Here is a 24,182-nt window from a genome sequence, read left to right as displayed (position 1 = left end):
TTCATTTCTCTTTGAGTTTTACATCATTGAGCAGAAGATAGAAAAGTTGAATCAAGAGTATGCTAGCCACTGGACAGATTCTGAGCTCAGAAGAAACATAGGTTGATGTCATTTTACAAGGAAGCATTGCAGGGATGGGAGTGGTGAACAATGGAAATGGCATTTGGAGATGATCCTTGAGACAAGACTTTCCTTCAACCACGGCTATTCCTCTTAGGCATGGGTGAGCTAGGACAACAAGTATGGTTTAGTGCCTATCTTTAGGGGACTTGAATTACATAGTAAGTTAACACATGGCCAGAAAATAACAGTATATGCTAACTTATTATGGAAGGAGAGATGAATGGTACACATCATATGTATTCTATAGCCATTCAGAGGAAAATGAGATTGTTGTGGCCACAGAAGGTTTTATGGAGGAAGTGGAATTAAAATGAGCATAATTCAGGTAAACTAAAAGGAAAGGGGATTTCAGCTGGTTAGGGGCCTAGTGTGAGCAAAGGGCAGAGCTGGCAGTTTGTGAGGTGCTTTCTATGTGAGGGTGTTAGGGCATTAGTTTGGCTGGAGCAATGGAGACAAGGTGGGTTGGGTTAGGAGAGCAATTAAGAATTTCTCTTTCGGGCATTACGAAGCCATTTTTGTATTTGGGACAGGGGAGTCACATAATGAAAATGGTGTTTTAGAAAAATGACTCCAGCAGCCAAGACTACTGTGGTTTCAAGGAAGGAGAAAATGGGACTGTTTAGACCAGCTGAATAGGCTTGGTGTGAAGTGGTGAGAATGTGGTCTTGGGGCTGTGAGGAAGGAAGAGTTGTTATGTTGAGTGGATATGGGGGGAAGGGTTCCAGGGAGAGAGAAGTCATATCAGGAATGAATGGAACCCCAGAGTTCCTCTGATCCAATCTGTACTTAACAAAAATCCCCTCTGCAACATACTTGATGAGCCAGCATTCAGCTTCCTAAGATGGGGAGCTATTTCTGGAAGAAGCCCCTTCCATTTCTGGACAGCTTTAATCATCAGGTTTTTTTTTTTTTCTCTATAGTAACCTCTCTTTCTTAGCAGCTTGACTCATTGCTCTTAATTCAGGACAGTGACCAAGATACAAAAGGTGCTTGCAGTTTGAAGAGAGCTAGCTTTTCCTTCCTCAGTCCTCTTTTCTGTAGCTAAAAATCCCAAGTCCTTTAGTTCATCTTTATATATCATGGTCTTACGTTCTCTTCATATGCTCCAGTTTGTCAGTTTCCTTCTTAAAAGTGACCAAACTAAACACAAAACAACAAATGATTCTCACTTTATGTAAATGTAAAGCAATTTTTGTATAATGTGAATTTACCTGTAGATATGGGGAAGGGAGGGAGGAAGGCAAAAAGGGGACAGTGCACCCATGAAAGAAGGGGACTGGTTCAAGGACACTTGGGGACTAGGGACGGAGAAGAGAGAGCTGGAGGAAGAACAAGCAGGGCCCAGACACGGACATATTTGGGAGAAGACACTTGGTACCTGAGGGCTGACAGACAGAAAACAGACATGCTGATGGTAGGCAGAGTAGGGGAAAGGGGTCTTTTCTCTCAAGCCAAGTCTGTGATCCACTATGGCAATAGTGACGGTGGTGGTCTCTTCTGCTTTCACTTGAAGGGGATTGTTTTGTGGGGGAGGCCTAGGAGTGCTGAGCCAAGGGACAGGAGTAGGGAGGGAGAGAGCAAGCTTGGGGACGCGGGCACAGTACTGTACAGCAAAGTTAACATAGGTTTTTTGGAATGCAGATTTCTTTCAAAATTCTTTACGTAAAGTCAAATTTGTGTAAGACGAGAACTGAGAACTATCTGTATTCCAAATGTATTCTAATCAGAGCAGAATACAACACAACTATTTATGTCAACAAGCATTGATAGGTACCTAACACTGCTAGGACTGGGTTTACAAAGAAAGGCAAAAACAGTCCTTGCTCTTCAAGGAGCTTTCAGTCTAATGGGACAACTGGTGAGGAAAAGGGAGATATGGGTAGTACACGACTTTAAATTTAAACTGTATTATTAACATTTTCTCTATCTCTTTCTTAAATCTAGACGATCAGAAAAGCAAACAAGCCTTGATTTTCGGTGTTTGTTGATTTCCATTGTGTAAATGCTCACACTGAAAATGGCTTTCATGGTCAAGCTGGCTCTAGCAAATTCCTGGACAGCATGCAGACAGCCATGTACAAATGAGACTTTTGCAGGCTAAAATGGCAATGTTTTCAGAAGGCATCAAGGGGGTCGGGAAAGACTTCTTGAACAAGGGAGGATTTTAGCATCGATTCAAAGAAAGCCAGGAGGCAATGGTGAGGAAGGAGAGAATTGCTGAACCAGTCAGTGTAAACCACAGTCAGGAGATGAAAGGTCTTGTCCACAGAACAGCCAAGATACCAGGTTCACTGGATTGAAGAGTATGGGGGAGGGAGCACCTTGGAAGAGGTCTAAAAGAGTAGGAAGGGAGGATAAGATTATGAAGAGTTTTGAACGCCAAGCAGAGGATTTTGTATTTGATCCTGAAAATAATGGGTATCCAAATGGAAGTTCTTGAAAGACCGGGGTGTGTGAGGTGAGGGGTGGCCATGGTCAGACTTGTATTTTAGGATATCTCTGGCAGCTGAGTGACAGTTGGGGTGAAACAGGAAGAGACTTAGCAGGTCAGTGAGGACCTGCATGATAGGCCTGAACATGAATTGGAAATTCCAAGTCTGGGTGCTGGGAGAATGGGGATCCCACTGACACAGAAATAGAGATGTCAGGTAGAGAAGCCAGTTTGAGGATAAGACGACGAGAGTATTGTTAGACATAACTACTAAATGTTTGTTGCCTGACATGTTAAGGTTGAAGTACAGGTGATATGTTCCACTAGCAGGCATCTGGAATTAAAAACAAGGGTTGGAGAGTCTGGGGGCGCATCTGCATAGAGCCGGTATCTGCCCCATGAGAAGGAATGAGCTTCCCAAGAGAGCAAGTGTGTGATAGAGAAGAGCTGAATATGCAGCACAGAACTTTAGGAGCCATTTGCTCATGGCAAGTAGGACCCAAGAGGAACCAGTGCTGTTTGCTCTCTGCTTCAAGGATTTCCAAGGAATTCCTGTGCTCTGGTCATTTCCCAGAAAGCTCTGCTCATCTCTTGTTTCTTACCCTCATAATAATTTCTATCCCAGGAGCAAGGTCTTCCCTTTTCTCATGGCAAATCTGTGGCCCTTAGGAATGCCTCGCAAAAAATCACATTTCAGTCCTGCTCAGGACCTGGAGTAGTTTCCTTGGCTTTGCTCTTCACTTGATGATTGCTTTCTCTTGTTAGGATAGGCACCTGCTTTCAGTTACTGACCTGTTAATACCTCTTCTGTGTAGGAGGCAGTAAGGGTGAGGGGAGGCATCCGTGCCACCTTGTTTGTTCAGGTGGTATTGGAGTCCGTGGGGTATGAGACTGCCGGTAGGAGCCAGGAAAATGAGCAGCACTCCAGATCCTCTTTGGCCTCTTCTCTTGGAACAGGGCCCTCTTGTCTGCTCTGTAAGAGTTATGAAGAAAAAAACATCTCAGGATCACCTGTTGGTCTGACTAGGTGATTTCCTGGATGATCCCTCTGACCTTCACTTTGGGGATTAGCAAGTACTTCCTCAGTGTCAGGCTCCTTGTTTACACACAGATATTGGCGGGGAGCTTGATGAACTCTCTTGAGAGGACTTTTTACCTTAAGGATTCCCTGTGATGCCTGTTCATTTGTGACATCCAGGGATTCTTTCCTGGCCATGTTTGAAGCTAAGGCAGCTTTTGTCCCCACGCCAAGCAGGCTGTCCTTTTCAGTGGCCGCAGAGTAGCTAGGACTGGGCAAGCATTAGGGTGTAGCAGGGAATGAATCCCCCATCCTAAGCCCCCTATGATGAGGGGTCTCATCATTCAGTTGTGTTCCAAACAGCTGGATAGCCCTCAACTCCTGAAAGGAGCTGCAGATTTCTTCTTTAGATGAAATTTTAATACTGCTGATTTTAAAACTACCTTTTCCCCCCAAAGTCTGTTTGCAGATGAGGGTCAGGCCCTCTTGTAGGATTCCAGACTTTTCTCAGCTAATCCTTCCTCCATTTCTCCTGTTTTCCATTACTGTTGGAGAGATTTTTTTTGGCCTTGTTGGGCATAGCAAAAAGCTGGACATGGCCTAGCCACGTCCCAGACTTGATGGCAGCATATCCCCTAAAAATCATCTTGTCCAGTCACCTCATTTTATAGACAGGGAAATTGAGGCTTAGGGGGTGGAACAGATTTTGCCTATGGTCGTAGATATTTATAACAGAAATCTGGGAAGAGAGGCTTTTCCCTTTTTCCATTCCTCCATGAAGTTTGTCCCTTTTGTTCATTGGGTTTTCTGTTAATGGAGACAAAGAAACAAATTTGTTTCTTGTTCGTGAAAATCTGTCGGATCGGGTCACCTTCCTCCCCCTATTTAAAAACTTTCTCCATTTTTCTACCTCCAGTTTTCTCAACTGTGTCTCAAAGTTTCTAGATTCACTTTTCCTTTTGTGGACATTTACGTCATGCCCATTGATATCTGTATGTTGCTTTATTTACAGAGTGTTTTGCATTCATCTTATCTGAGCCTTATAACAATGCTATGAAGTAGATATTATTGTCCTCATTTTATAGATAATGGTATCACACACAGTAAGCATGGGAATTTGAACCCAGATCTTTCCAACATTACTACTTAAACTCTTGATTTCCCCTAAATCCTGTTAAATAAGCAAAGAACTGTACCTGCTCCCACCCCCTCAGGGGTACAAGGAATATTACTAGTTAGATCACATTGTTCCATGCAAAAGAACTACAAGGTAATTTCCCCTTCCCACCTGTAGGCATTAGCTTGCTGAGTAAGCTGTGACCACTTTGGGTTTCTAGCAAGGGCCAGACACATCAAACTCAGTGAGGTTGGTGTTAGCTTTTCTGACTCCAGGACCCTGGCCCCTTTGACCTTTTGCCAATCAATCAAGTGTGCCTGGTACTGTACTAGGTGCTGAGGTGCAAAAAAAAAAAAAAGATTGGTCTCTGTGCCCCCCAAATTTAACAATCAGGGGAAGCACAAGGGCATAAAACAAACACAAAATTAATATAAGTTTGGAAGGGAGGGTATGACAAAGTTGAGGAAAGATCTCATATAGAAGATAGTATTTGGTCCAACTCTTGAAAAATGAGAGATTCTAGAAGGAAGAAGGAAGTGGGCATGAGTGCCAGACCTTGATTTCAGGCCATGTGGTAAGTTGAAAAAATTCTAGGGTGGCAAAGACTTAGGGAGCATAATGTTTGCCTACAAGTGGGCTTCTCGTTGGAAAGAGGCTATATATAGCCTTGTCCTGCTTGGCCCTACAGAGCAGAGCCAGGAGCTTTTCCTGTGAACGGTGCTTCAGGAGGGAGGGCTTGGTGACCTCTTAGATGTTGTATGGGGCCTTTTTTTCAGCTCCTGGTTCGAAGAGGTAGCCACTAAATATTCTTACTGGAGAGGAGCCTGTATGTGACAATCCAGGTAACTAGTTAGCATGGTGCCCAGTCTGGAGTTAAGCTCTAAGTTTACAGCAAACCTCAGATGCTTCCCTGATTTGAGACCCTGGACAACTTCCTTAAGCTCTTTGTTCTATTTCCTTAGCTGTAAAAGGGTTAAACTAATAGTATTTACCTTGCAAGGTTGCTGTTTGTCATTCCGTTCTTCTCCAAGAGGACCATGACATCAGGGAGGGTCTGCCATGACTTGCATGTGAATTAGATTTAAGTGAGGGAGGGCCGTGCAAGGTCACCAGCCTTTGACTGAGGCTGCACCCATTCAGTGATTAAAGCTAGATAGCAATTGAGGCAAAGAATCTGTTCTTTCACATAGTCAAAAAAACAAACAAACAAAAAAAAAAAACCCTGAATAAATGAATCTGGGAAGTGAAGGGTTCTTGTGAGAAACAAATGAAATAATGTTTGCAGAGCACTGGGTACAGTGCCTGGCACGTAGTAGGTGCTTAATAAATGTTTTTTCCTTTCTGCCTTCCCTGCCTGAAATCTGAGAGTCAGGGAAGTGAACTCGCCCCTGGAGGAAGTTATAAGTCTCTCTACTCAGCAGTGTCTCACTCAGAGTGGCCCATAAGAAAGAATATTTTACAAAGGCATAAGGATGCTTCTTGCGAAAGCTCTCTGAAGAGATCATTCAGCTTGTCCTCTTGTTTTGGGACAGGAGCTCATCCTGAGATAAACCTCTCATGTTCTTCAGGACCCCCTTTGAGTGGCCTTTCAGAGGCTCTTAATCATGGGATTAGAGAACTTCACAGATAGTATTTAAGCCAAAAGGGGTCTAAAGAGATTGTCTCCTTCAGGCAGGTTAGTTATGAGGGAGCTAAAATCCAGGCAGTTAGGGAAGTGACACCCAAGGTTAACATCAGTCACTTGTGAGCCAGAACTCAGGTGGCCTGCTTCCTGGTGGAGCATGCTGGCATTTCTGCCCTCTGAAGGCTGAGGCTTTCTGAAAGCTCTTGGGTCAGTCAGACTGTGTGTGACTTACTGCATTTTGAGCTCAGTTCTTCAGAATGTGAATGAGTGGGTCAGCATTACTGCGGCCAGTAAAGTTGACTCTTCTGGCCTAGGGGACCGGGTTACAGATTTAAGGATTCATCTGTCCCGCATACTCTTTTCCCGGAACTTCGGCTGCTGACTTGGTTCTGCACGCTGAGACATCAAGACCTCCTAAGACCTTGGACTGGGTCTGATACCCTCTTTTCTGTCTTCCAGGAGCCCATGGAGACCTCCCTGATGTGAGCAGGCCTCTGCCCCCGCTGCCCCTCCCGGGATTTTCTAAGCACCCTGATCCCCTGGGGAGAGACCACAAGATTCTGGAGCCGAGACCATGTGACAGCGTTGCCCTGCCCCACCATTCCCCCACCCCCGGCCTCTGCCGGTGCCAAGTCCAGGCCCTGGCCACGGCACCATGATGTTCCGAGACCAGGTTGGCATCCTTGCCGGCTGGTTCAAGGGCTGGAATGAGTGTGAGCAGACGGTGGCCTTGCTGTCCCTGCTGAAGCGGGTCACCCGAACCCAGGCCCGATTTCTGCAGCTTTGCCTGGAGCACTCCTTGGCAGATTGTAACGACATCCACCTTCTGGAGTCAGAGGCCAACAGTGCTGGTGAGTCTGTGGCCTTCTTAGACCAAGGCCTGCCCCAGAGCCGGGAGGCAGAGAGCTTCCTTGAGGTCCTCCTCCTGTCTCCCACTTATGGGATTTTCATGTTGTGTGTCAAGTAGCCAAGTCATGAAAAAGGTCTCAAGTCTTGGGTGTGTGGTCAGAGTCTAGGAGGGGAAAGCTGTCTTTGTATTCTGCCATGGCCCAGCAGCAGTTCAATGAGATCCACATTAAGTGCCTACCTTTGGTAAACACTCACCCTAGGCCTTGACTGGGATTTCTAGGATAATCAGATGATCAGTCTCAGGCTAGAAATGAGGCACATGACCACGAAATGGAATCATAGACTCCAGGACTAGAACTGACAATTGGGGTCTGGCATGTGATTCAGGAAGAGCATGGCGAGGTGTCCCTAGGCCTGGGCACCAACTGATGGACTTCCAAGCCACCACAGAGGTGCCTGCCAGGACTTCTACCAGCTAGGACAAGTGGTTGAGGGAGATTGGGGCACAAAGGGGTCCCAAGGCTGAGGGCATATGGAGGCTGGGTACCAGTGGAGATTTATGGTCATGGAAGGCAGTAGGGGCTGAGGGGGAAGAACTTTACCTGAGGAGGTGGCTGGTAACAACACCTGGTCATCCTGACCTCAGTCCCCTTTCTCTTGCCACCATTCAAAAATTTGGCCCCAGAAAGGGACTCCTAGCTCTCCCTTCAGTCTTCCCTCTCCCTGTTTCCCCTTGGATCCTCTCACCCCAGCCCCCTTATTGCTGAGCTCTTCATGCTAGAGTGTTTGGGCTTTTTAATCTGTGGTTTATGGAAAAGGAAAGAGGGACAGAAGGTTCCAGTCAGATCAACTTCTGGCTGTTGATGTGGAGGGATGTAGTCTAGCCCTGCCCAGCTAATCCAGGATCCAGGTCTGGAGGCAAGGAGAGTGCTCTGAGAGAATTCTGCCCCTGCCATGTTAGCTAACTCATTTAGCCTCTCTTTTCACATCAGCGATAAAATGGGAACAATGAGGAGTCCTGAAGGGTCTCTGTCCCTGGGGGCTTGTGGGTATTAGAAGGGATATTGGGTGTGAAGCTCTTTGTGAGCCTTAGAGGGCTCTGTTACTGTCTGCTTCCCCTCTGGAGCCAAGCACAGAGCACTGGGCATGGAGGCAGGAAGACTCATCTTGCCAAGTTCAAATACAGCCTCAGACTTATTATTAGCCGGGTGACCCTGGGCAAGTCATTTTCTGCCTCATTGGTAAAACATGCTGGAGAAGGAAATGGCCAACCCCTCCAGTATCTGCTGAGAAATCGGAATGGGGCTGCAGAGAGGAGTCAGTGGGGACTGAACAACCACGAAACCTCCTCCCGGGGCTTCTCCTAACTTAGCCGAATGCCTGTGGCTGCAAAGAGATAACAAAAAGAATAATAGATCATTGGAAAGCCAGGACTCCTTCAAAAAAATAGTAGCAGAGACTGGCCTGTTTAGTTAAGTCAAAGGCCTCACCCATGTTCTGCCCAGTGCAGTAAAGAGCAGAGAGGGTCTCTGGGGGTGGACTAGTCCTGAAGGAGAAAGAGAAAGGAAGAGCCTGGGATGGCCGTCATCCGAGACAGGGCAGTCTGAACCTGCATAAAAGTCACGTGTAGAGAAAAGGGTGCAAGTCTGAGAAGATAGATTGTTGGAGGGCCCATAATGTCAACCTCAGGAGGTAAATGAAACTGTCCTTCCAATGGACACAAGGGCCCTTAGGCCTCAGACTAAACGGCAAGAACCCCATGATCCTCTCGTCATGGTGCTGGGGAATGTGTTGGTGAAGTCCATGAGGACTTGCCCAGGATTTCCTGTAGGAGGTCAAAATGGAATTTGTCTTTTTGTACACTACGCCTATGGGTGTTCTTCCTCCATCAGCGGACTCCCAGACCCTCTAAGTTTATACCCTAAAATTGGAGCTGTTGCTACAGTGCTCTGACATTCCCTTGGCACAGGCGGAAGGCACTGTTGGGTAGAATCCAGGGTGCTTCCTTCATAGGAATGAAGTGGGGGGGGGGGGGGGTTATGTGATCAACTCAGGAATGAAGAACACTCCTGTCCAACCTTTGTTCTTTGTGTCAAGAGGTCCCCTTTGGCAGTCTGGTGAAGCCCATGGATCCATTATCAGAATGGAAGGAAAGACGAAGGAATAAGCTTTTATATAGCACCTACTATATGCCGAGAACTGTGCTAAGAGTTTTACAAATATTATTTCATTTGATTCTTACAGTCCCAGGAGGTAGGAACATTTAATAGCCCCACTTTACAAAGGAGGAAACTGAGGCAGGCAGAGGTGAATCAACTTAGCCAGCGTCACACAGCTAAGAAATGTCTGGGGCTGCATTTGTACCCAAGTCTTGACTTCAAGCCCATAGCTGTGTTTCACTGCTACCTTTAAGCATAATAGAAAATCCCTAAGATTACAAAGGTAACAAACAGTTATCCAGTATTTAAAAAAAAAAAAAAAAAAAAAAAAAAAAAAGGTGTTCATGGGCTTCAGGCTAAGTCCATTTGATTAGACCTGTCAGGATCTATCTGTGTGAGAGTTTGTACCTAGAAGGAAGGGTTCCCATTAAGGCAGCTTGATAGACTGCACCCTGCTCTGGGTCCAGGGAAATAGGCAAAGGTCAACTTCCTTTCCCTTGAGAATCTGAGGAAACTTTGGCAAACTCCTATTTTGCCCTGGGAATGAGAGCTGGTTTCATAGCATCTTCATGGAGGTATCTCAATATCAAGAAGTGGGAAGATACAGATGGTCTGAGGATCTGGGAGTTAGTAGCTTCATCCCTTTTCCTTTTCCTTCTCTACTCCCATTCTGTCTTCCCAGCTATGATCCAGCTGTGAGCAAATGACATAAATTTAGGCTTCCTTGGAGGGTCAGAGCCAGGCAGACTTGGACGGGGATGTCTCTGGCTCTGGGATGGGGGAGGAGCCTGGGGAGACATGAACTGGACTCCATTTCTTACCCCTGAAGTTCCCTGAGCAACACTCCTCCTGTATTGAGTTCTGTGAATCAGAGACTGTCCTCTCCCTGCCCCCCCCCCACTCCCTTTCTGAAAACAAACAAACAAACAAACCTACCTCTAGTTTAGGATTATTTATTTACCTTCCTTTCTGCCTTCCTGTTCTGCTTCACTTTAGCTCAGTCTGGGTGGGGAAACTGAGGTCAGGAAAGGGATAGTGAGTCACTAGATCAGGGACCTGCTCCCTGGCCAGATCATCACCCACACACACATACACCATACACCCTGGGGTGGAGCTTGGGGAAACCTCATCTTTCTCCTTTTCCCGTCAGAGTGAGCCCAGCAATGCTGTTCTTTCATGAGCGCCTTCAGTCCACTTCATTATACAAAAATGTGAGCCTCCCTCTTGTCCTATTTCCCCTCACTCCTCCCCCTTCTCCCCCAAACAGCAATGGCTGGAGCATGGGGAATGGGCAGTTGTTCCCAGCCAAACCTCAGCCCCTCTGGCAGCTGCCCAACACGATTGCAACAGTAAGGGATATAAAAATGGGTTTGGCTTCATCAGAGCCTCAAAGATATATTTGGCCCCCGAAAGCTGCCAAGCCTCAGGGTCGTGCCCTACTTAGCTCTAGTTGGCCCTCTTCTTGCTGTTGCCACCTCCATATGGGGCCTGCCTACTCGCCACCCCTGCCAGGACCAGCCCTTCTCCCTGTCCAAGCCCTGCCTCCACCCCCTTCCTCATCAATACTTGTGGCTTCATGAGAGATGGGGCCGGAACATGGTGCTCTCCCCTCCTCCTTCTGTACCCCTGGGGTCAAGTCTGACTTTAGAGGACCCCCAAAATAACAAATTTGCGAGCGAGATCCAAGTTGGCTCGTCATCCTCGGATGGGGAAGGGACCAGGTACGTTATGTTCTCCACAGGATCTCCCATAAACAACATCATCTTTTTCTAGGATGGGTGGGGGGAGTCCCAGAATAAGGGGTCAGGTCCCAGAATGCATTACCCTCCTGGGTAGGCCCCCACCATTGTGGACAGCCTCGCGGGTACCTGCTCTGCCGAAGGCCTAGTTTTGTTATAGGTGACCCTGACAGAACAGTTCCGACCCATTATCCATCGTCTCAACGGGGGTGGCTTCTCGAGGGCCCCCATCCAAGTTCCTGGGTGTTGCTGTTTCTTAGGCATCTGCCGATTCTGTGTCGGGTCCCACCCCCCATGTGAGACTGTGCGTCAGAAACAACTCCTGCCTTTCTCCAGAGCAGAACAAGGTCCCTCATTGAAGCACACACCTCCCTTGGGCAGTATTTCCTTTCTGGCTTTACCCTCCAGAGGCTGCGCCTCCTGGAGGCCCCAGCAGGGAGCCGTGCACAGTGGCTCAGAGACCTCTGCTCCTCTTGAGGTCTAACCAGATGTCAGTGAGAATAGAGCCCTTGGCTGGGTGTGGGAAGCCACTTGTGAAAGCCTTCCTGACAGATTTGCCAATGATGAGGGGAGGGAGGGAGGCAGAGAGGCTTAGGGATGGCCCCTCCCAGGATTCTAAGAGGAAGTGTGGTTTGACTTGAGTCTCAAGATCAGGTGTAAGGACTGAGGTGGGAGGGAGGATGAGGAGCTCAGGACAGGGATTGGGAGGGAAACAAAGCCTCCTTCCCTTTATCCTAAACCAGGGGGCATCTATACCCAGCCTCCTGTGTCCAGGGCTTGTCATTTGTCTCAGAGGCTTTGTGTCCATAAGCTTGGGGGGAGGGGAGGGAGATTGACAGACAAAGGTTGAAGCTTTTGAGTCTCTGGGAAGACAGAGGTTGAGTAGGAAGAGCTGGGAAGAGAGTTCCAGGCCTCTCAGTGTGAGCCCATGCTGTGGACTTGGCGCACTCATTTTGTCTGATCAATTGTTGGAGTCCCAAATGCTAAAATTAGGCTTTGCCTCCACTCCACAATCGGGTCAAGGGTCAAGTAGGCTTAGGCCAAATAAAAGCATCTCATTAATCCGGGGAGGGGGGTGGGTTAGAGGTTGCTGGGAGATTGGAGCTTCCTTCCATTACCTCTCTCCTTCCCTGGCCATGTGACCCCAGGCAAGTCATTGAACTTCCTCTGCCTCAGTACTAGGAGACCAAGGTGGGGTCTGAGTAAGGATCTTTTTGGGTGACTATGGCATGGGGCTCTGAGAACAGGAAGAACTTGCTGCTGCTCATTGTGTAGCGTCAGGCTCTCCAGTTACCTCTGAGGTCCCTTCTAAGCTCTAAATCTATTATCTGTCCCGTGTTAGCTATCCCCAAGAGACAGTGCAGGCTGCAGAGCCTGGGAGTTCAGGAAGAATTCAGCTCAGTTTCTGAATGACTGACCCCAAAGCTGCGATTGAGGAAAGTTTGTGGTATTTGGGGATGTCCCGGGCCAAAAAAGAAGTTTGGCCACTTGTTCCTCTTTGAGAGACTGCAGGCCTGAGGCCTGAGTGTTTTTGAGGTCATGTGAGGTCCAGGCAGTGGATACTGGCCATGGCTGATGGGCAGGAAGGAGGGAGAGGACAAGAATGGGGAATGGGAAGGCAAAGCTAGAAGCAGGCTGGAAGGCCCCAAAGTTGGGGAAAAAAGCTCCTTTTGAGAATTCACTGTGGGGGTGGCGGGTTTGGAGACAGGGGGGGGAGTATAGGGCTATTTGGGCTCCCCAGAAGCTTGGAGATCGGGGCACTTCGCTTCTTCAGATGCTGGCCTCCTGTTGTAATTGGGGAGATCCCGTTCCCTTTCTGCGTTTGCACACTCGGCGTGCAAACTTGATGCACCTCTTGGATCGGCCTGTTTCTTTGTGAATGGAAGATGGTTTTTAACTGGGGGGGAGGGGGAGTAGAGGGGAAAGGCAGGGTTATGGTTCTACCCAGAGAGACTTAACTCCTCTGTCTGTGTCTAGGAGATCAGGACAGTAGGTCCATTCCTCTGTCCCTCCTTGGTTTGTAGTATTTCTGAATTAATACCAGAGTACAGCTGCCTGGGAAATGCTATAGATGTGCCTGGAGCCCTTGAGAGTTGCAGGCCCAGATCGACAGTTTTCCGGGTCCTTGTCGCTGCTTTCTGAAAAATACCAAGGGGAATGGTGTTGCCAGTGAGATGGCATTTGTCCTCTTTCCTGAAGGGGACTCTATTTGCTAAGTTTGGCTAAAAGGAAATGACAAAAAAAACTGAAAGGAGGCCTGAGGTCTGTTAACAGGTTTGGGGGGGGGACTCTCTCCCCCTTCTCCCTTCCCCCTCCCCATTGGGGCAGGGGTAGCCTCTTCTCCTAAGGAACTTACTCTCCAAGTGAGGAGATGGCTCACACCTATGGGGAAGTGGGGAGGCCAGACTTTGGATAAGGCCTGCTTATTTCAGTTGCTCAGAGAAGGTTGGGGTCACTGTGGACAAAGATGATTGGAGAAAATTTCCTGGCAGAGGTGAGATATGTGGAGGGAAAGAGCTCCTAGAACAGTGCTTTAGGAAATGCTGAGCTGCCTCCTCCGGGGCTTCTGATGGGGGGCAGTGGGAAAGAAGCCTGGAATTCCAGGCTTGAGAAGTGTGTGGTTGGGACTGGCTGTGGCATCCATGGCAGAACAAGGAGAAGGGCACCTCACAGCTGTCGGAGGAGGAGCCTCTCTGCCAGGTGAATCGGGAAAGGAAGGCAAGCCCAGGGATGCAGGGAAGATGGCAGGGGTGGATTTGGAGTCAGAGAAGCTGCCTCTGTGCCCTGCTCTCCTCTTCAAGTTGAGGAGGTGGGATTGAATGGGAAAGCGGTGATCTAGTGATAAGAGTCATGTGGCTGGGAGGAGGAGGCCTAGGCTAGTGTAGAAAGGTTAGAAGAGGGGCCTGTGGGAAGATAGGGCTTTGGGGGGGAGAAGGAGAAGCACAGGTCGTGCTGTGGGGATGAGAGGCTCGGAGATGGAGCCAGAATCCAGAAGTTAGCAGACTTCCCATCGCTTTTCCCAGGATCCTTCACCGTGAGCCCTTCACCTACTCCTCTGTTTGCCTTTTCTCCTCAGCCATCATCAACCAATGGCAGCAAGAGTCCAAAGAGAAGGTAGTCTCCCTCTTGTTGTCCCATCTGCCCCTGCTCCAGCCCGGCAACACAGAGGCCAAGTCTGAGTATATGAAGCTGCTGCAGAAGGTGCTGGCCTATTCCATTGAGAACAACGCCTTCATTGAGGAGAGTCGGCAGTTGCTGTCCTACGCCCTCATCCACCCGGCCACCACACTGGAGGACCGAAACTCGCTAGCCCTCTGGCTCAGCCACCTCGAGGAACGGCTGGCCGGGGGCTTCCGGACCCGCGCGGAGACGGCCTACCACTCCCGCCAGGGCTCAGATGAGTGGGGTGGCCCTGGGGAGGCTGGCCCTGGCGAGCTCGGGCCGGGCTGGCAGGACAAGCCGCCGCGAGAAAACGGACATGTGCCCTTCCATCCTTCTGGTGCGGTGCCATCTACCATCAACAGTATTGGGAGCAACGCAAATGCAGGTGAGGCCCGGCCCACGGCCACCCCTTAGCAGCTGCGGGTCCAGGGCCTGAGCCTGAACCTGGTGGGGAGCCCTTCGGATGCAGCTCCAGCTCCCAGCCCCAGTGCACTGAAACAAAGGCGTCACAGACTGGTTGCAGGAGATGGAGGTGTAGAGATCTTGAGGCCCGCCTTTTACCTTCCAGTGAGAAACTGGGGAGCAGTGCTTTGCCTGCAGTCATACGGCGGTGGCCTAGCAGAGACTGGCCGTGCGGGTCACCCGGTCTTGTTAAGTGCCAGGGGGCCTGCTTGGGAGCAGTCTGAGAAGACTTCCTGGAAGGATTGGAGGAATGGGTGCAGTGGGAAGGAGAGGGGAAGGCTTGGCGTTGAGAGGAGGCAGAAATGAGTGGAGGGTTTCCTTTGGGGAACTGAAGACTGCTTGGGTAGGTTGAGGGCCAGACCTTAACGATTAGGAGGAGCAAGTTTGTCTTGATGCAGCAGGAAATTAGAATCTTCTATGGTTTCTTGAACAGAAGAGTAATGTAGTAAAAGCAGTATTTAAGGAAAATTATCCTGTCAGATGTGCGGGATAAACTGGAGGTGGGAAAGAGACAGGAGTTTGATGAAAAGTTTAAAGCTCTCAATGAGAGGATGTGTATTCTTTTTATTCTGTGGTCACTCTCAGGTCTTGTGTAGGGACAGAATGTTCACTCCCATCTCTCACTTCCTTCCATCCCAGCCTCACTGCTCTAGCCTTTCTTCCATTGTCCTCCCCACCCCTAAATGGGTCCTGGGATCTGGGGAGGGAGATGGGGAGGGGCCTGTGTTCATGGGAGCAGAGGAGACTGGACACCACAGGCAGGTGGAAGATGGGGCTGAAGGGTGTCACGACTTTGTTCTGAAGAGAGTTTTCCCTGCCAGTGTCAAGCATCTTCTCCCATGTTCCCATTCCGCTCCATTCAAGATCCTGGAAACCTTGCCCTCCCCTGGCCTGGGATCTGTCTAGCATCTTCCTCTTTGAGAACTCATTATGCCTGAGGGGGCAGAAGCCGGGAATAGGGGAGCCTGGACTTCAGGGTTCTCCTGCAGAGAAGGAAGATACAAAGGATGAGATGAAAGGGCCTGGAAAAAGGAGGCAAGGTTAGAATTTTATTCATAAAGTGAAAAGCCGGCAGCAGGTGCCTAGCGACTATTCAGGCCTCTGAGTTAGCATCAGGTTAGTGCTTCCATCTGCAGAGATGCTTGAGCACAGCCCACTGTGTGAAAGCATCCAGAGCCAGGCCCTGCGGTGCCTCTGGCCCCCCAGAGCTGAGCAATCCCAGAGGCTCTTGAGGATTAGGTCTGCCTGCACATGGCTTCTGGGAGCTCTGCTGAGCTGGGAGTTAGAAGATATGGGGTTCAGTCTTCCCTCTGCCTTAGGCAAGTCAACTTTCTGTGCCTCAGTTTCCTCGTTTGGGACAAGGGTATAACAACACTTGGCCAACCTGCAACTCACAGGCTCCTGTGAAGGTCAAGTGTGATGATGGATGGGAGAAGATGGTGGACTGAACTGGAATAGCACTCTTAGCACTGTAGGGTGATTGCCTGGGGTGGTGGCTGGGTTTCCCAGCACCCAAGATCTAGGAAGCTGACCCCCTTCTCCCCACTGCACTTCCTCCCTAGGCCTCCCCTGCCAAATCCACCCAAGCCCGCTGAAGCGGTCCATGTCGCTCATCCCCACGAGCCCACAGGGCCCTGGTGAATGGCTGAGCCCAGAGGAACTGGGGGCAAGAGCCGCCTTTGCCCCACCCGACCACGCGCCCCTCTCACCCCAGAGCAGTGTGGCTTCCTCAGGCAGCGAGCAGACGGAGGAGCAGGGCTCCAGCCGGAACACTTTTCAGGAGGACGGTAGTGGTATGAAAGGTGAGCTGGGGAGTCTGGGGTGGGGAGCACTCTACCTTTGCTGGCTTCAGAAAAAGGAAATGGAATAGGCCGCCTTCCTTTAGCCGGCCCGGCCCCCTTGGCAGGCAGGATAGCCAGAGCCATGGAATTCTTAGAGAAACCCAGGGAAATGCCAGGCTGCTCATGGAAGAAATAAAACTGGGAGAAGCAGAGCCTGGGCTCTTCAGAGGATGTGGCCTTTGGAAAGTCTGGGCCCCTGTTTATTGGGGAGAGGGGTGGGGGGGACCTCACTCAGAGATAGAAATGGCCCTCCTGGCCCTGCCTCTCCTACCCTGCAGACTCCCAAAGCAAAGCACGTAGCGGCAGAGGACCTTGTCTTCAGTCACTTAGGACGTCCTTCCTGAGTCTCAGGCTCCGTCCTCAGTTCTGGGAGTACACAAAGCTAAAACAGGGCCTGCCCGCAGGGAGCTCCCACTTGATCAGGGAGCCAGCCATGTGCTTCCCTCTGTGTATGCAAAGATAAAGACAAAGGGGTGAATTTGAGGGGAGGACGTGGGTCATAAAGCAAAGCAGGGAGGGTCTCCCTGACATAGACGGTCAGCTGGCGTAAAGGGCCACCCACAGGAGATGGGACCCCTTGTCTTCCCTCCACAGATGTGCCATTGTGGCTCAAGAGTCTTCGCTTACACAAGTACGCAGCCCTCTTCTCCCAGATGAGCTACGAGGAGATGATGACCCTGACAGAGCAGCATCTGGAATCTCAGGTGAGCCCCCACCTTGTTCTGCCAGCGCCAGAGAGATCCCGAAGCGGCCTCTCCTCTGCTGACCCTGAAGGCCCCGGCCCAGCCTCTGGTGGGGCATCTGAAGGCATTTCAGGGGAGCCCCGGCCCATTCCAGACCCTCCTCCTCAACTCTGGCTCTGCTGGAGCCCAGGAGGCCCTCTGGGTTCCTCTGAGACTTCCTCCTCCCTACACAGAACGTGACCAAAGGTGCCCGTCACAAGATTGCCCTGAGCATCCAGAAGCTGCGTGAGAGGCAGAGTGTCCTCAAGTCCCTGGAGAAGGTGACGACTCGGAGTGGGGGCGGGGCACCTGAAGGCCCTGCCAGGTTGGGGACTAAGGTCGTCAGAGTCAGCACTTTTGGCTTTAAGGTTCAGGACCCTAGGAGCCCAAAAGCCGTGCAGGGGGCACTCGAGAGACCGCCCACCTGAGATGTTATTAAGCCCCTAGCCATCCAGGTCAGGCTGCGTCTGTGGGGGAGAGAAAGGAAGGAAGAGTAGGCCCGGAGTCACAGGTTCTAGACAGGCGAGGAGGAGGCCCTCGTATGGTGTTAAGTCTGGGGCCTTGGGATCCTTGGAGTTATTTCTGTCTCACCCCGGGCTCTCACTGTGCCTCCTGACACCCTTTCTGACCCATCCCCAGGATGTCCTGGAAGGTGGGAACCTGAGGAATGCATTACAGGAGCTCCAGCAGATCATCGTCACACCTATCAAGGCCTACAGCATCCTGCAGGCAGCTGTGGTGGCTGCAGCCAAGGAGGGGGGAAGGGGGGAGCCGCCGCTGGGCGCCGAGCCCCCCCCAGCTCGCCCCGGCCCAGAGAAGACCCCGGAGGCCAAGGATCCCCCAGCAGAAAGCTATCCCCCCCAGCCGGCCCCCGCCCCCAGTGACGGCAGTGAGCCGGCCACAGCCCCCGTCGCCGATGGAGACCTCCCTAGCCAGTTTACCCGAGTGATGGGCAAAGGTGAGAATCCCCTCCTGGGTACCACCTGAGCCTTCAACCTTCCAGAGCACAGGGTCCAAGGCTGGGAGTGAGGGAACAGAGATGAAAACTGGGACCCTGCTGCCTGTCCCCTTGACTCAGGTTACTGAATCTAGGGCAGGGCCAAGGATGCTGCAGGGGCAGGGCTAGATCAGCCCCATCCCACACAGGGTCCTTTGTACTTTTGGCGCTTCCCCTGTGCCCTCTGCTCTGTTTGTCTGGGTTTTTCTTCCCCGGTACATGGGGAGCTCCCTGAGTTCAGGGGCTCACTTCCTTTTTGCTTTGGTAGTGACCACTTAGGGTGGAGGTGATTAGATCGCCTTGTGCTATTGAATGGAGAGCAGGTAGAGTCCTGGGGTTGGGGCTCACAGACTTGCGGCCGTGAGTTTCTGTTTTGGGGGCCACAGAGGGGCGGGGATGAACTCATGCACGAGGACCTGGAAGTTGCCCAGTGCCTGGAACATGGCTGGGAGCTTCCTCCTGGAGTGAGTGTCTCTGGCCCGCTCTCCTGCCATCCTGCTGCAGGACCACGTGCCGGCACAAGTCTCTTGGAGTAGGCCTGTCTGCTCCCTTTGAGCCCCAGCGCAGACAGGGCCCTGCTCAGTTCTTCCCCTTCCTCCCTCTCCGAGCAGTGTGCACCCAGCTGCTGGTGTCCCGGCCAGATGAGGAAAACATTACCAGTTACCTCCAGCTCATCGAAAAGTGCCTGACACATGAGGTGAGGCCTCCCCAGTATCCCCCTGGGGCTCCCCCCTACTCCCAGCTCCTGGCCAGCCCGCTCACCTACTCCCTTCCCCCCAGGCTTTCACCGAGACACAGAAGAAACGCCTGCTGTCCTGGAAGCAGCAGGTCCTCAAGCTGCTCCGAACCTTTCCCAGAAAAGCTGCTCTAGAGATGCAGAACTACCGGCAGCAGCAGAAGGGGTAAGAGACGAGCAGGGGCAGCCCCAGCCTGGCTCCCAACGTGCCCCTTGCACGAGAGCACTGACAGATGCCAGCATAGACCGCTGCAGGTGGCCAAGAGCTCCCAGCTGTACTTTTAACTTGTAGCCTTGGCTGGGGTTGCATTCAACCGCAGCCCCTTCCTGCTGAGCCTCCCAAATGGTGGGCCACATGGGCCTCTTCAGGGTGGGAGGCAGGACAAGGAGGGGCATTCCCCCTTACCTCCTCACCCTTCCGTTTTAACAGCTGGGCTTTTGGCTCCAACTCGCTCCCCATAGCTGGTTCTGTGGGGATGGGAGTGACCCGACGGGCCCAGCGCCAATTCCAGATGCCCCCTCGGGCCCTGCCGCCTAGCCGAATGGGCATCCTGAGCCCCGCGGGCATTGGGGGCGTCTCACCTCGGCATGCCCTCACCAGCCCCAGTCTCGGGGGACAAGGACGACAGGTATGGCTAGGTCAGGGCGGGAGCTCGGGGAGGTGTCCCCTTCGCTTCAGGTGGGAAGTGCTCCAGAGAGGGAGGTCCTCCCCACCCTTATCACCGTCTCTCTGCGCCCAACCGTCTCACCTACAGAACCTGTGGTTTGCCAACCCTGGAGGCAGTAACAGCATGCCCAGCCAGAGCCGGAGCTCCGTGCAGCGCACCCACTCCCTCCCTGTGCATTCCTCCCCCCAGGCTCTCCTCATGTTCCCACCAGGTGAGCCTCCCTCTCTGTGGGCCTGGGCTCCCGCGCTCTTCTTCTCCAGTTCGGGGATTGGTTCCGCTCGCTGTTCTTTCTTCTCTTCTTCTTTCCTTCCTCTTTTTCTTGTTTTCTCTTTGCCTCATGGCTTTTTGAGAGCTCATGGTTTCATTGTGTCTTAATCTTTTGGTGTCCATCTTTGCTTCTGCATGTCAGGTTTAAAGTATCTTGGCATTGCTGTAGATTGCGGTGGGGATTTCGTGACTTCAGAGGTCCCTTTTTGACCTGAAATTCTGTGACTACATTTAAAGGACAAAAAGAAAGTAAATGTGATGTAATCAAAAGCCATTAGCAGAGTTTCATATCCAAAGAAACATCTTTTTTTAATGCTTCATCTGGAATTAGGGAGGTGTGGGCTGTTTGTCATAATATCGATTGATTTTTGAAACGGAGAAGAAATAGGGCAAAGAAATGGCCACTTCTTTGGTTAGAGTACATTGTGAGGGCTCAATTAAGACTGGGAGACTTGGATCAGTGCTGGGACGATCCTGTTGGTGTTTCATTGTTTCCACTCTTTGTGACTCTGTGGACATTATCACCTAAGCCACTACTGGCCATGGGTTTTTCTTGATTCAGAGATTTCAGAGTTTCTTCCCCAGTGAATTAAGGCAATCAGATGAAAGCACTATGCCAGGGTCACACAACTGAGTGTCTAAAGCCAGATTTGAAATCGGGTCTTCCTTATTCCAGGTCTGGTGCTCTAACCCTTGAACCACCGAGCTGCCTGAATAAATAAAAGATCTAGAAAGAACATGGTCAGGTGAAGCCTCCTAAGCTTATAGGTGATGTTCACTGAGTTAAATGCCAGTCCATTGCTCATAAAATACAGGGATAATCACAAGCCTGAATGGAGAGGAAAGATAATGTGAATTTCCCAGCACGCAAGTTTGACCTCATGCAATTAGGGACTGCCTTTTCCCTCTTTTTGTGTCTGCAGTGCTTAGCACAGCAGCTAGCACACAGTAGGCACTTAATAAAGGGTGGTTGGCTTTGGCTTATGCCTGTGAAATGCACAGTGCTGGTATCTATGTTCATATGCAAAAGTGTTCTAAATCACTATTGATCAGAGAAGAGCAAATTAAGACAACTCTTGAGGTATCACTATACACCTGTCAGAATGGGTAAGATGATGGGAAAAGAGAAGACAAATGTGGGAGGGGATGTGGGAAAAGTGGGATACTGATGCATCGTTGGCAGAGTTGTGAACGAATCTAGGCGTTCTAAAGAGCAATAGGTAACTATTCCCAAAGGGCTACTGAATTGTGCATGCCCTTTGATGCTGCAGTGTCTCTACTGGGTCTGTGTCCCAAAGAGATCTTAAAAAAGGGAAAGGGACCTGTATGTGCAAGAATGTTTGTGGGAGCCTTGTTTGTAGTGGCCAGAAACTGGAAACTGAGTAGATGCCCATCATTTGGAGAATGGCTGAATAAGTTATAGTATATGAATGTTATGGAATATTATTGTTCCATAAGAAACGATCGGCAGGATGATTTTAGAAGAAGGTGGAAAGATTCACATGAACTGGTGCTGAGAGAAGTGGGCAGAACCAGGAGAGCATTGTACATGGCAACAAGGTTGTGTGATGGTTGGCTGGGATGGGTTTAGCTCTTCTTAGCAATTCAGTGATCCAAGGCAATCCCAAGAAACTTTCTTGGAAAATGCCAGTGGCATCCAGAGAGAGATGGATTCAGATGGAGACTGAATGTGGATCTACATGTACTGTTTTCGCCTTTTTCTTTCTTCCGTTCCTTTTTCTCTCCGTGGTTTTCCCTTTCCTTCTGATTTTTCTCTCCCAACATGATGGCTCATGGAAATATGTGAAAAGTTGAATGTACATGTGCAACCTCATATATGTATGTCCGTATGTGTGTATATCAAAAAGGCAAGGAGGTGGGGAATCCAGTGCTGGACTTGGTGCTGCCCGCATAGGACATGCAGGGGCCAAAATTTTACAATGGTTTGGACCTTATAGACGTTGTCCCTTTTTGCCTCAGTGTGTATTCTCAGGGATCTGGGCCTTCTATAAGCCAAAGCCTTTGTGGCTTTCTTCTTCCCTTGTGAGCAAGTAGCCCACGGAGCCCGGGACAGAGGCTCTGCCCTGTAGTAGGTCTCCACTTGGTGAATCGAGAAGAAACCCTAGGGCGGCCAGCTTTGTCCGGGGAGTGGTCTCTACCTTTCCATGAAGAAAGCTGCCTTGGAAAAGGAAGCATGGCAGGGGGAGCTGTGTGTGACAGATGGACACCGGGCAAGCTGAGGTTTGGGACTGGCTCCTCCTGGAGAGCACTTCAGTGGGCGCTGTCCTGTCTCAGGCTCATCGCGGTCTCAGGGTTTGCCCTTGCCTCTGCTCTCTGTTTCCGCGTCCTGCTGCCGCTCTCTGTCCTCTCACACGTGTCCTTTTCCCATCTAGACTGCCAGGTGCCGGGCCCAGACCTGGAGATCAACCCCACGCTGGAGTCTCTCTGCCTCAGCATGACGGAGCACGCCTTGGGTGGTGAGAACTCTTCCCCTTCCCCTCCCAGGCTCCTTTCTCCAGAATATTCCATGGACCTTCCCCTGGTGGCAGCCCCCTGGGCAGGAGCCCCAAGTCCCAGGGAGGCTAGGAGGGCTGGAGGCCTGCCTCTGCGTCTCCACTTCAGCTCCTGACTTCCCTCCTCCCTCTCTCTCTTTCTCTCTCTCTCTCTCTCTCATGACAGATGGGACAGACAAAACCTCCACGATCTGATGTGACTGAGAGCCCAGCGGACACGTCGTCCCCTTGGGGTGGGGAGAGGGAGCCACCTATCCCCTCAGTGACAGAGGGGTGGTGTTGGCTCAGTTATATGTTCTAATATTTTTCTACTTTATTATCCCTTTAACTCTGGTTTAATATTGATATACACCATTCGCCCCCCCTCCCCCGGAAGCCCCACGTTGCTATGACGCAGGGTATAGAGGGGGATCTCTGCTGAGGGCCAGGGCATGGTAGGGAGGGGAGCCAGGGCAAGTGCCCTGGGCACCTCCTCTTTCCCCTGCGTCCTTTCCGGACGATGGCCACCCCTCCCCAGGGAAACTGACTCCAAAGGAGATCACCAGATTCCCCCCTCCCCTGCCCCCCCTTGGGGGGGGCCTGCCTGAGAGCAGTGGGGGTGACAGAGCACAGATCTGCCTGCTCTGGTCAACACTTTGTGGGAGGAGACAAAAGTCTTGTTTTCTTCCATCATTCTCCCCCTTTCTCACAGACACACACACCTTCCCCCAAGAATAGGGGGACCACCTCTCTCTCTCTCTCTCTCTCTCTCTCTCTCTCTCTCCCCCCCCCCTTTCCCCCCCTCTCCTTCTCTTTCTCTCCTTTCACTCTCCTTTTTCTCTCTCCTCTCTCTTTCCCTTCCCAGAGTTTCCGTACGATTAATTTCTTAGGCCTATTTAAGACATATATTTATATAGTTCTTAGCGGTTTCTCTGTCTCTCTTTCAATCACACTCTCCCTTCCTCTCATTTTTAATCTCTTCATTGGGTCTCTCTGAGCCATGATGTGTGGAGGGAGGGCGACGGGGGAGGCTGAGGGTTTGGGGGATGGAACCGGGGAGAAGGCAGCGCCTTCTTGCCCCCATCCTCCTTCCACCCTGCCCCCCAGACTCCCCTCTACCCCCTGCCTAGCTCCTGGAGGCCCCCGGGGGGAGGTAGGGCAGGGCAAATAGGTGGGGGAGCGGCCAGTGGGGTCAGAAAGTCTGTTGCCTTAATGCCCCCTCCCTTCACACACACCCCTTCTATAGCCCCACCCTGAGCAGGTGAGAGACTGGGGGTGGGCAGTGGAAGGGCTTCTCTTTAAGTTTTTTTGTTTTCTTCTAACCCTCTCCCTGCTCTGTCGTGACCTCACTGAAGTGGAACACTACATCATAGCCTAGAGTCCCACCCCCGGCCCCTTGGGGGGGTGGGGAGAGAGCTGGGGCAGCTGGAGGGGAGCCGGCGGAGCCCCGGCCCTCTCCTCCCCCGCCCCCCAGGTGGGCCTCTTCTTGGTACAGAAGCCTTTCCCACCCTACCCCCTTCCTGCTGGGACTCTCTCAAGCTTTTCACACAGAAAAGGAAAAAAAAATGTTATTTTTAGATACATTTTATGAATAACTTTTGTTATGACTATGGCTGGTAACCATTACGTATGTTATTAAAGAAACAAAATGTTGGAAAAAAAAAAAACCAAAAATCCCCCCCACCCCAGACCTCTTGGCCCCTCCCTTCTTCCCAACAGCCACCAGTCTGGTGCCCCTGGCTCCGCTTCCCCTTCTCAACTCCTGGTCCCTTCCC

At 50.9% G+C, this 24,182-nt stretch overlaps 1 protein-coding gene across 1 annotated transcript; it reads left to right on the top strand.

Moving 5' to 3' along the window:
- The first annotated feature begins 1,741 nt into the window (after positions 1–1,741).
- Positions 1,742–24,060, top strand: SAMD4B (sterile alpha motif domain containing 4B). The gene is made up of 13 exons (XM_031963119.1): positions 1,742–5,263; positions 6,773–7,164; positions 14,137–14,607; positions 16,247–16,486; positions 17,120–17,229; positions 17,442–17,528; positions 17,887–18,205; positions 18,856–18,941; positions 19,025–19,146; positions 19,411–19,609; positions 19,736–19,859; positions 22,309–22,392; positions 22,595–24,060. Exons 2-13 carry the CDS (start codon positions 6,969–6,971, stop codon positions 22,621–22,623), a joined length of 2,067 nt encoding a protein of 688 aa, XP_031818979.1. The 5' UTR covers positions 1,742–5,263; positions 6,773–6,968; the 3' UTR covers positions 22,624–24,060.
- The last annotated feature ends 122 nt before the right edge of the window (positions 24,061–24,182 follow it).

The sequence above is a fragment of the Sarcophilus harrisii genome, chromosome 3, assembly GCF_902635505.1.
Source record: "Sarcophilus harrisii chromosome 3, mSarHar1.11, whole genome shotgun sequence".
Lineage (NCBI taxonomy): Eukaryota > Metazoa > Chordata > Mammalia > Dasyuromorphia > Dasyuridae > Sarcophilus > Sarcophilus harrisii.
Note: the sequence above shows the minus strand (reverse complement) of the source record. Positions and strands in the feature narration are given on the sequence as shown.

Coding starts and splice junctions, on each gene's coding strand:
- SAMD4B (XM_031963119.1), top strand. CDS start 6,969: ATGATGTTCCGAGACCAGGTTGGCATCCTTGCCGGCTGGTTCAAGGGC. Junction 17,529..17,886: donor TCCTCAAGTCCCTGGAGAAG/GTGACGACTCGG, acceptor ACCCATCCCCAG/GATGTCCTGGAAGGTGGGAA. Junction 18,206..18,855: donor TACCCGAGTGATGGGCAAAG/GTGAGAATCCCC, acceptor CTCTCCGAGCAG/TGTGCACCCAGCTGCTGGTG.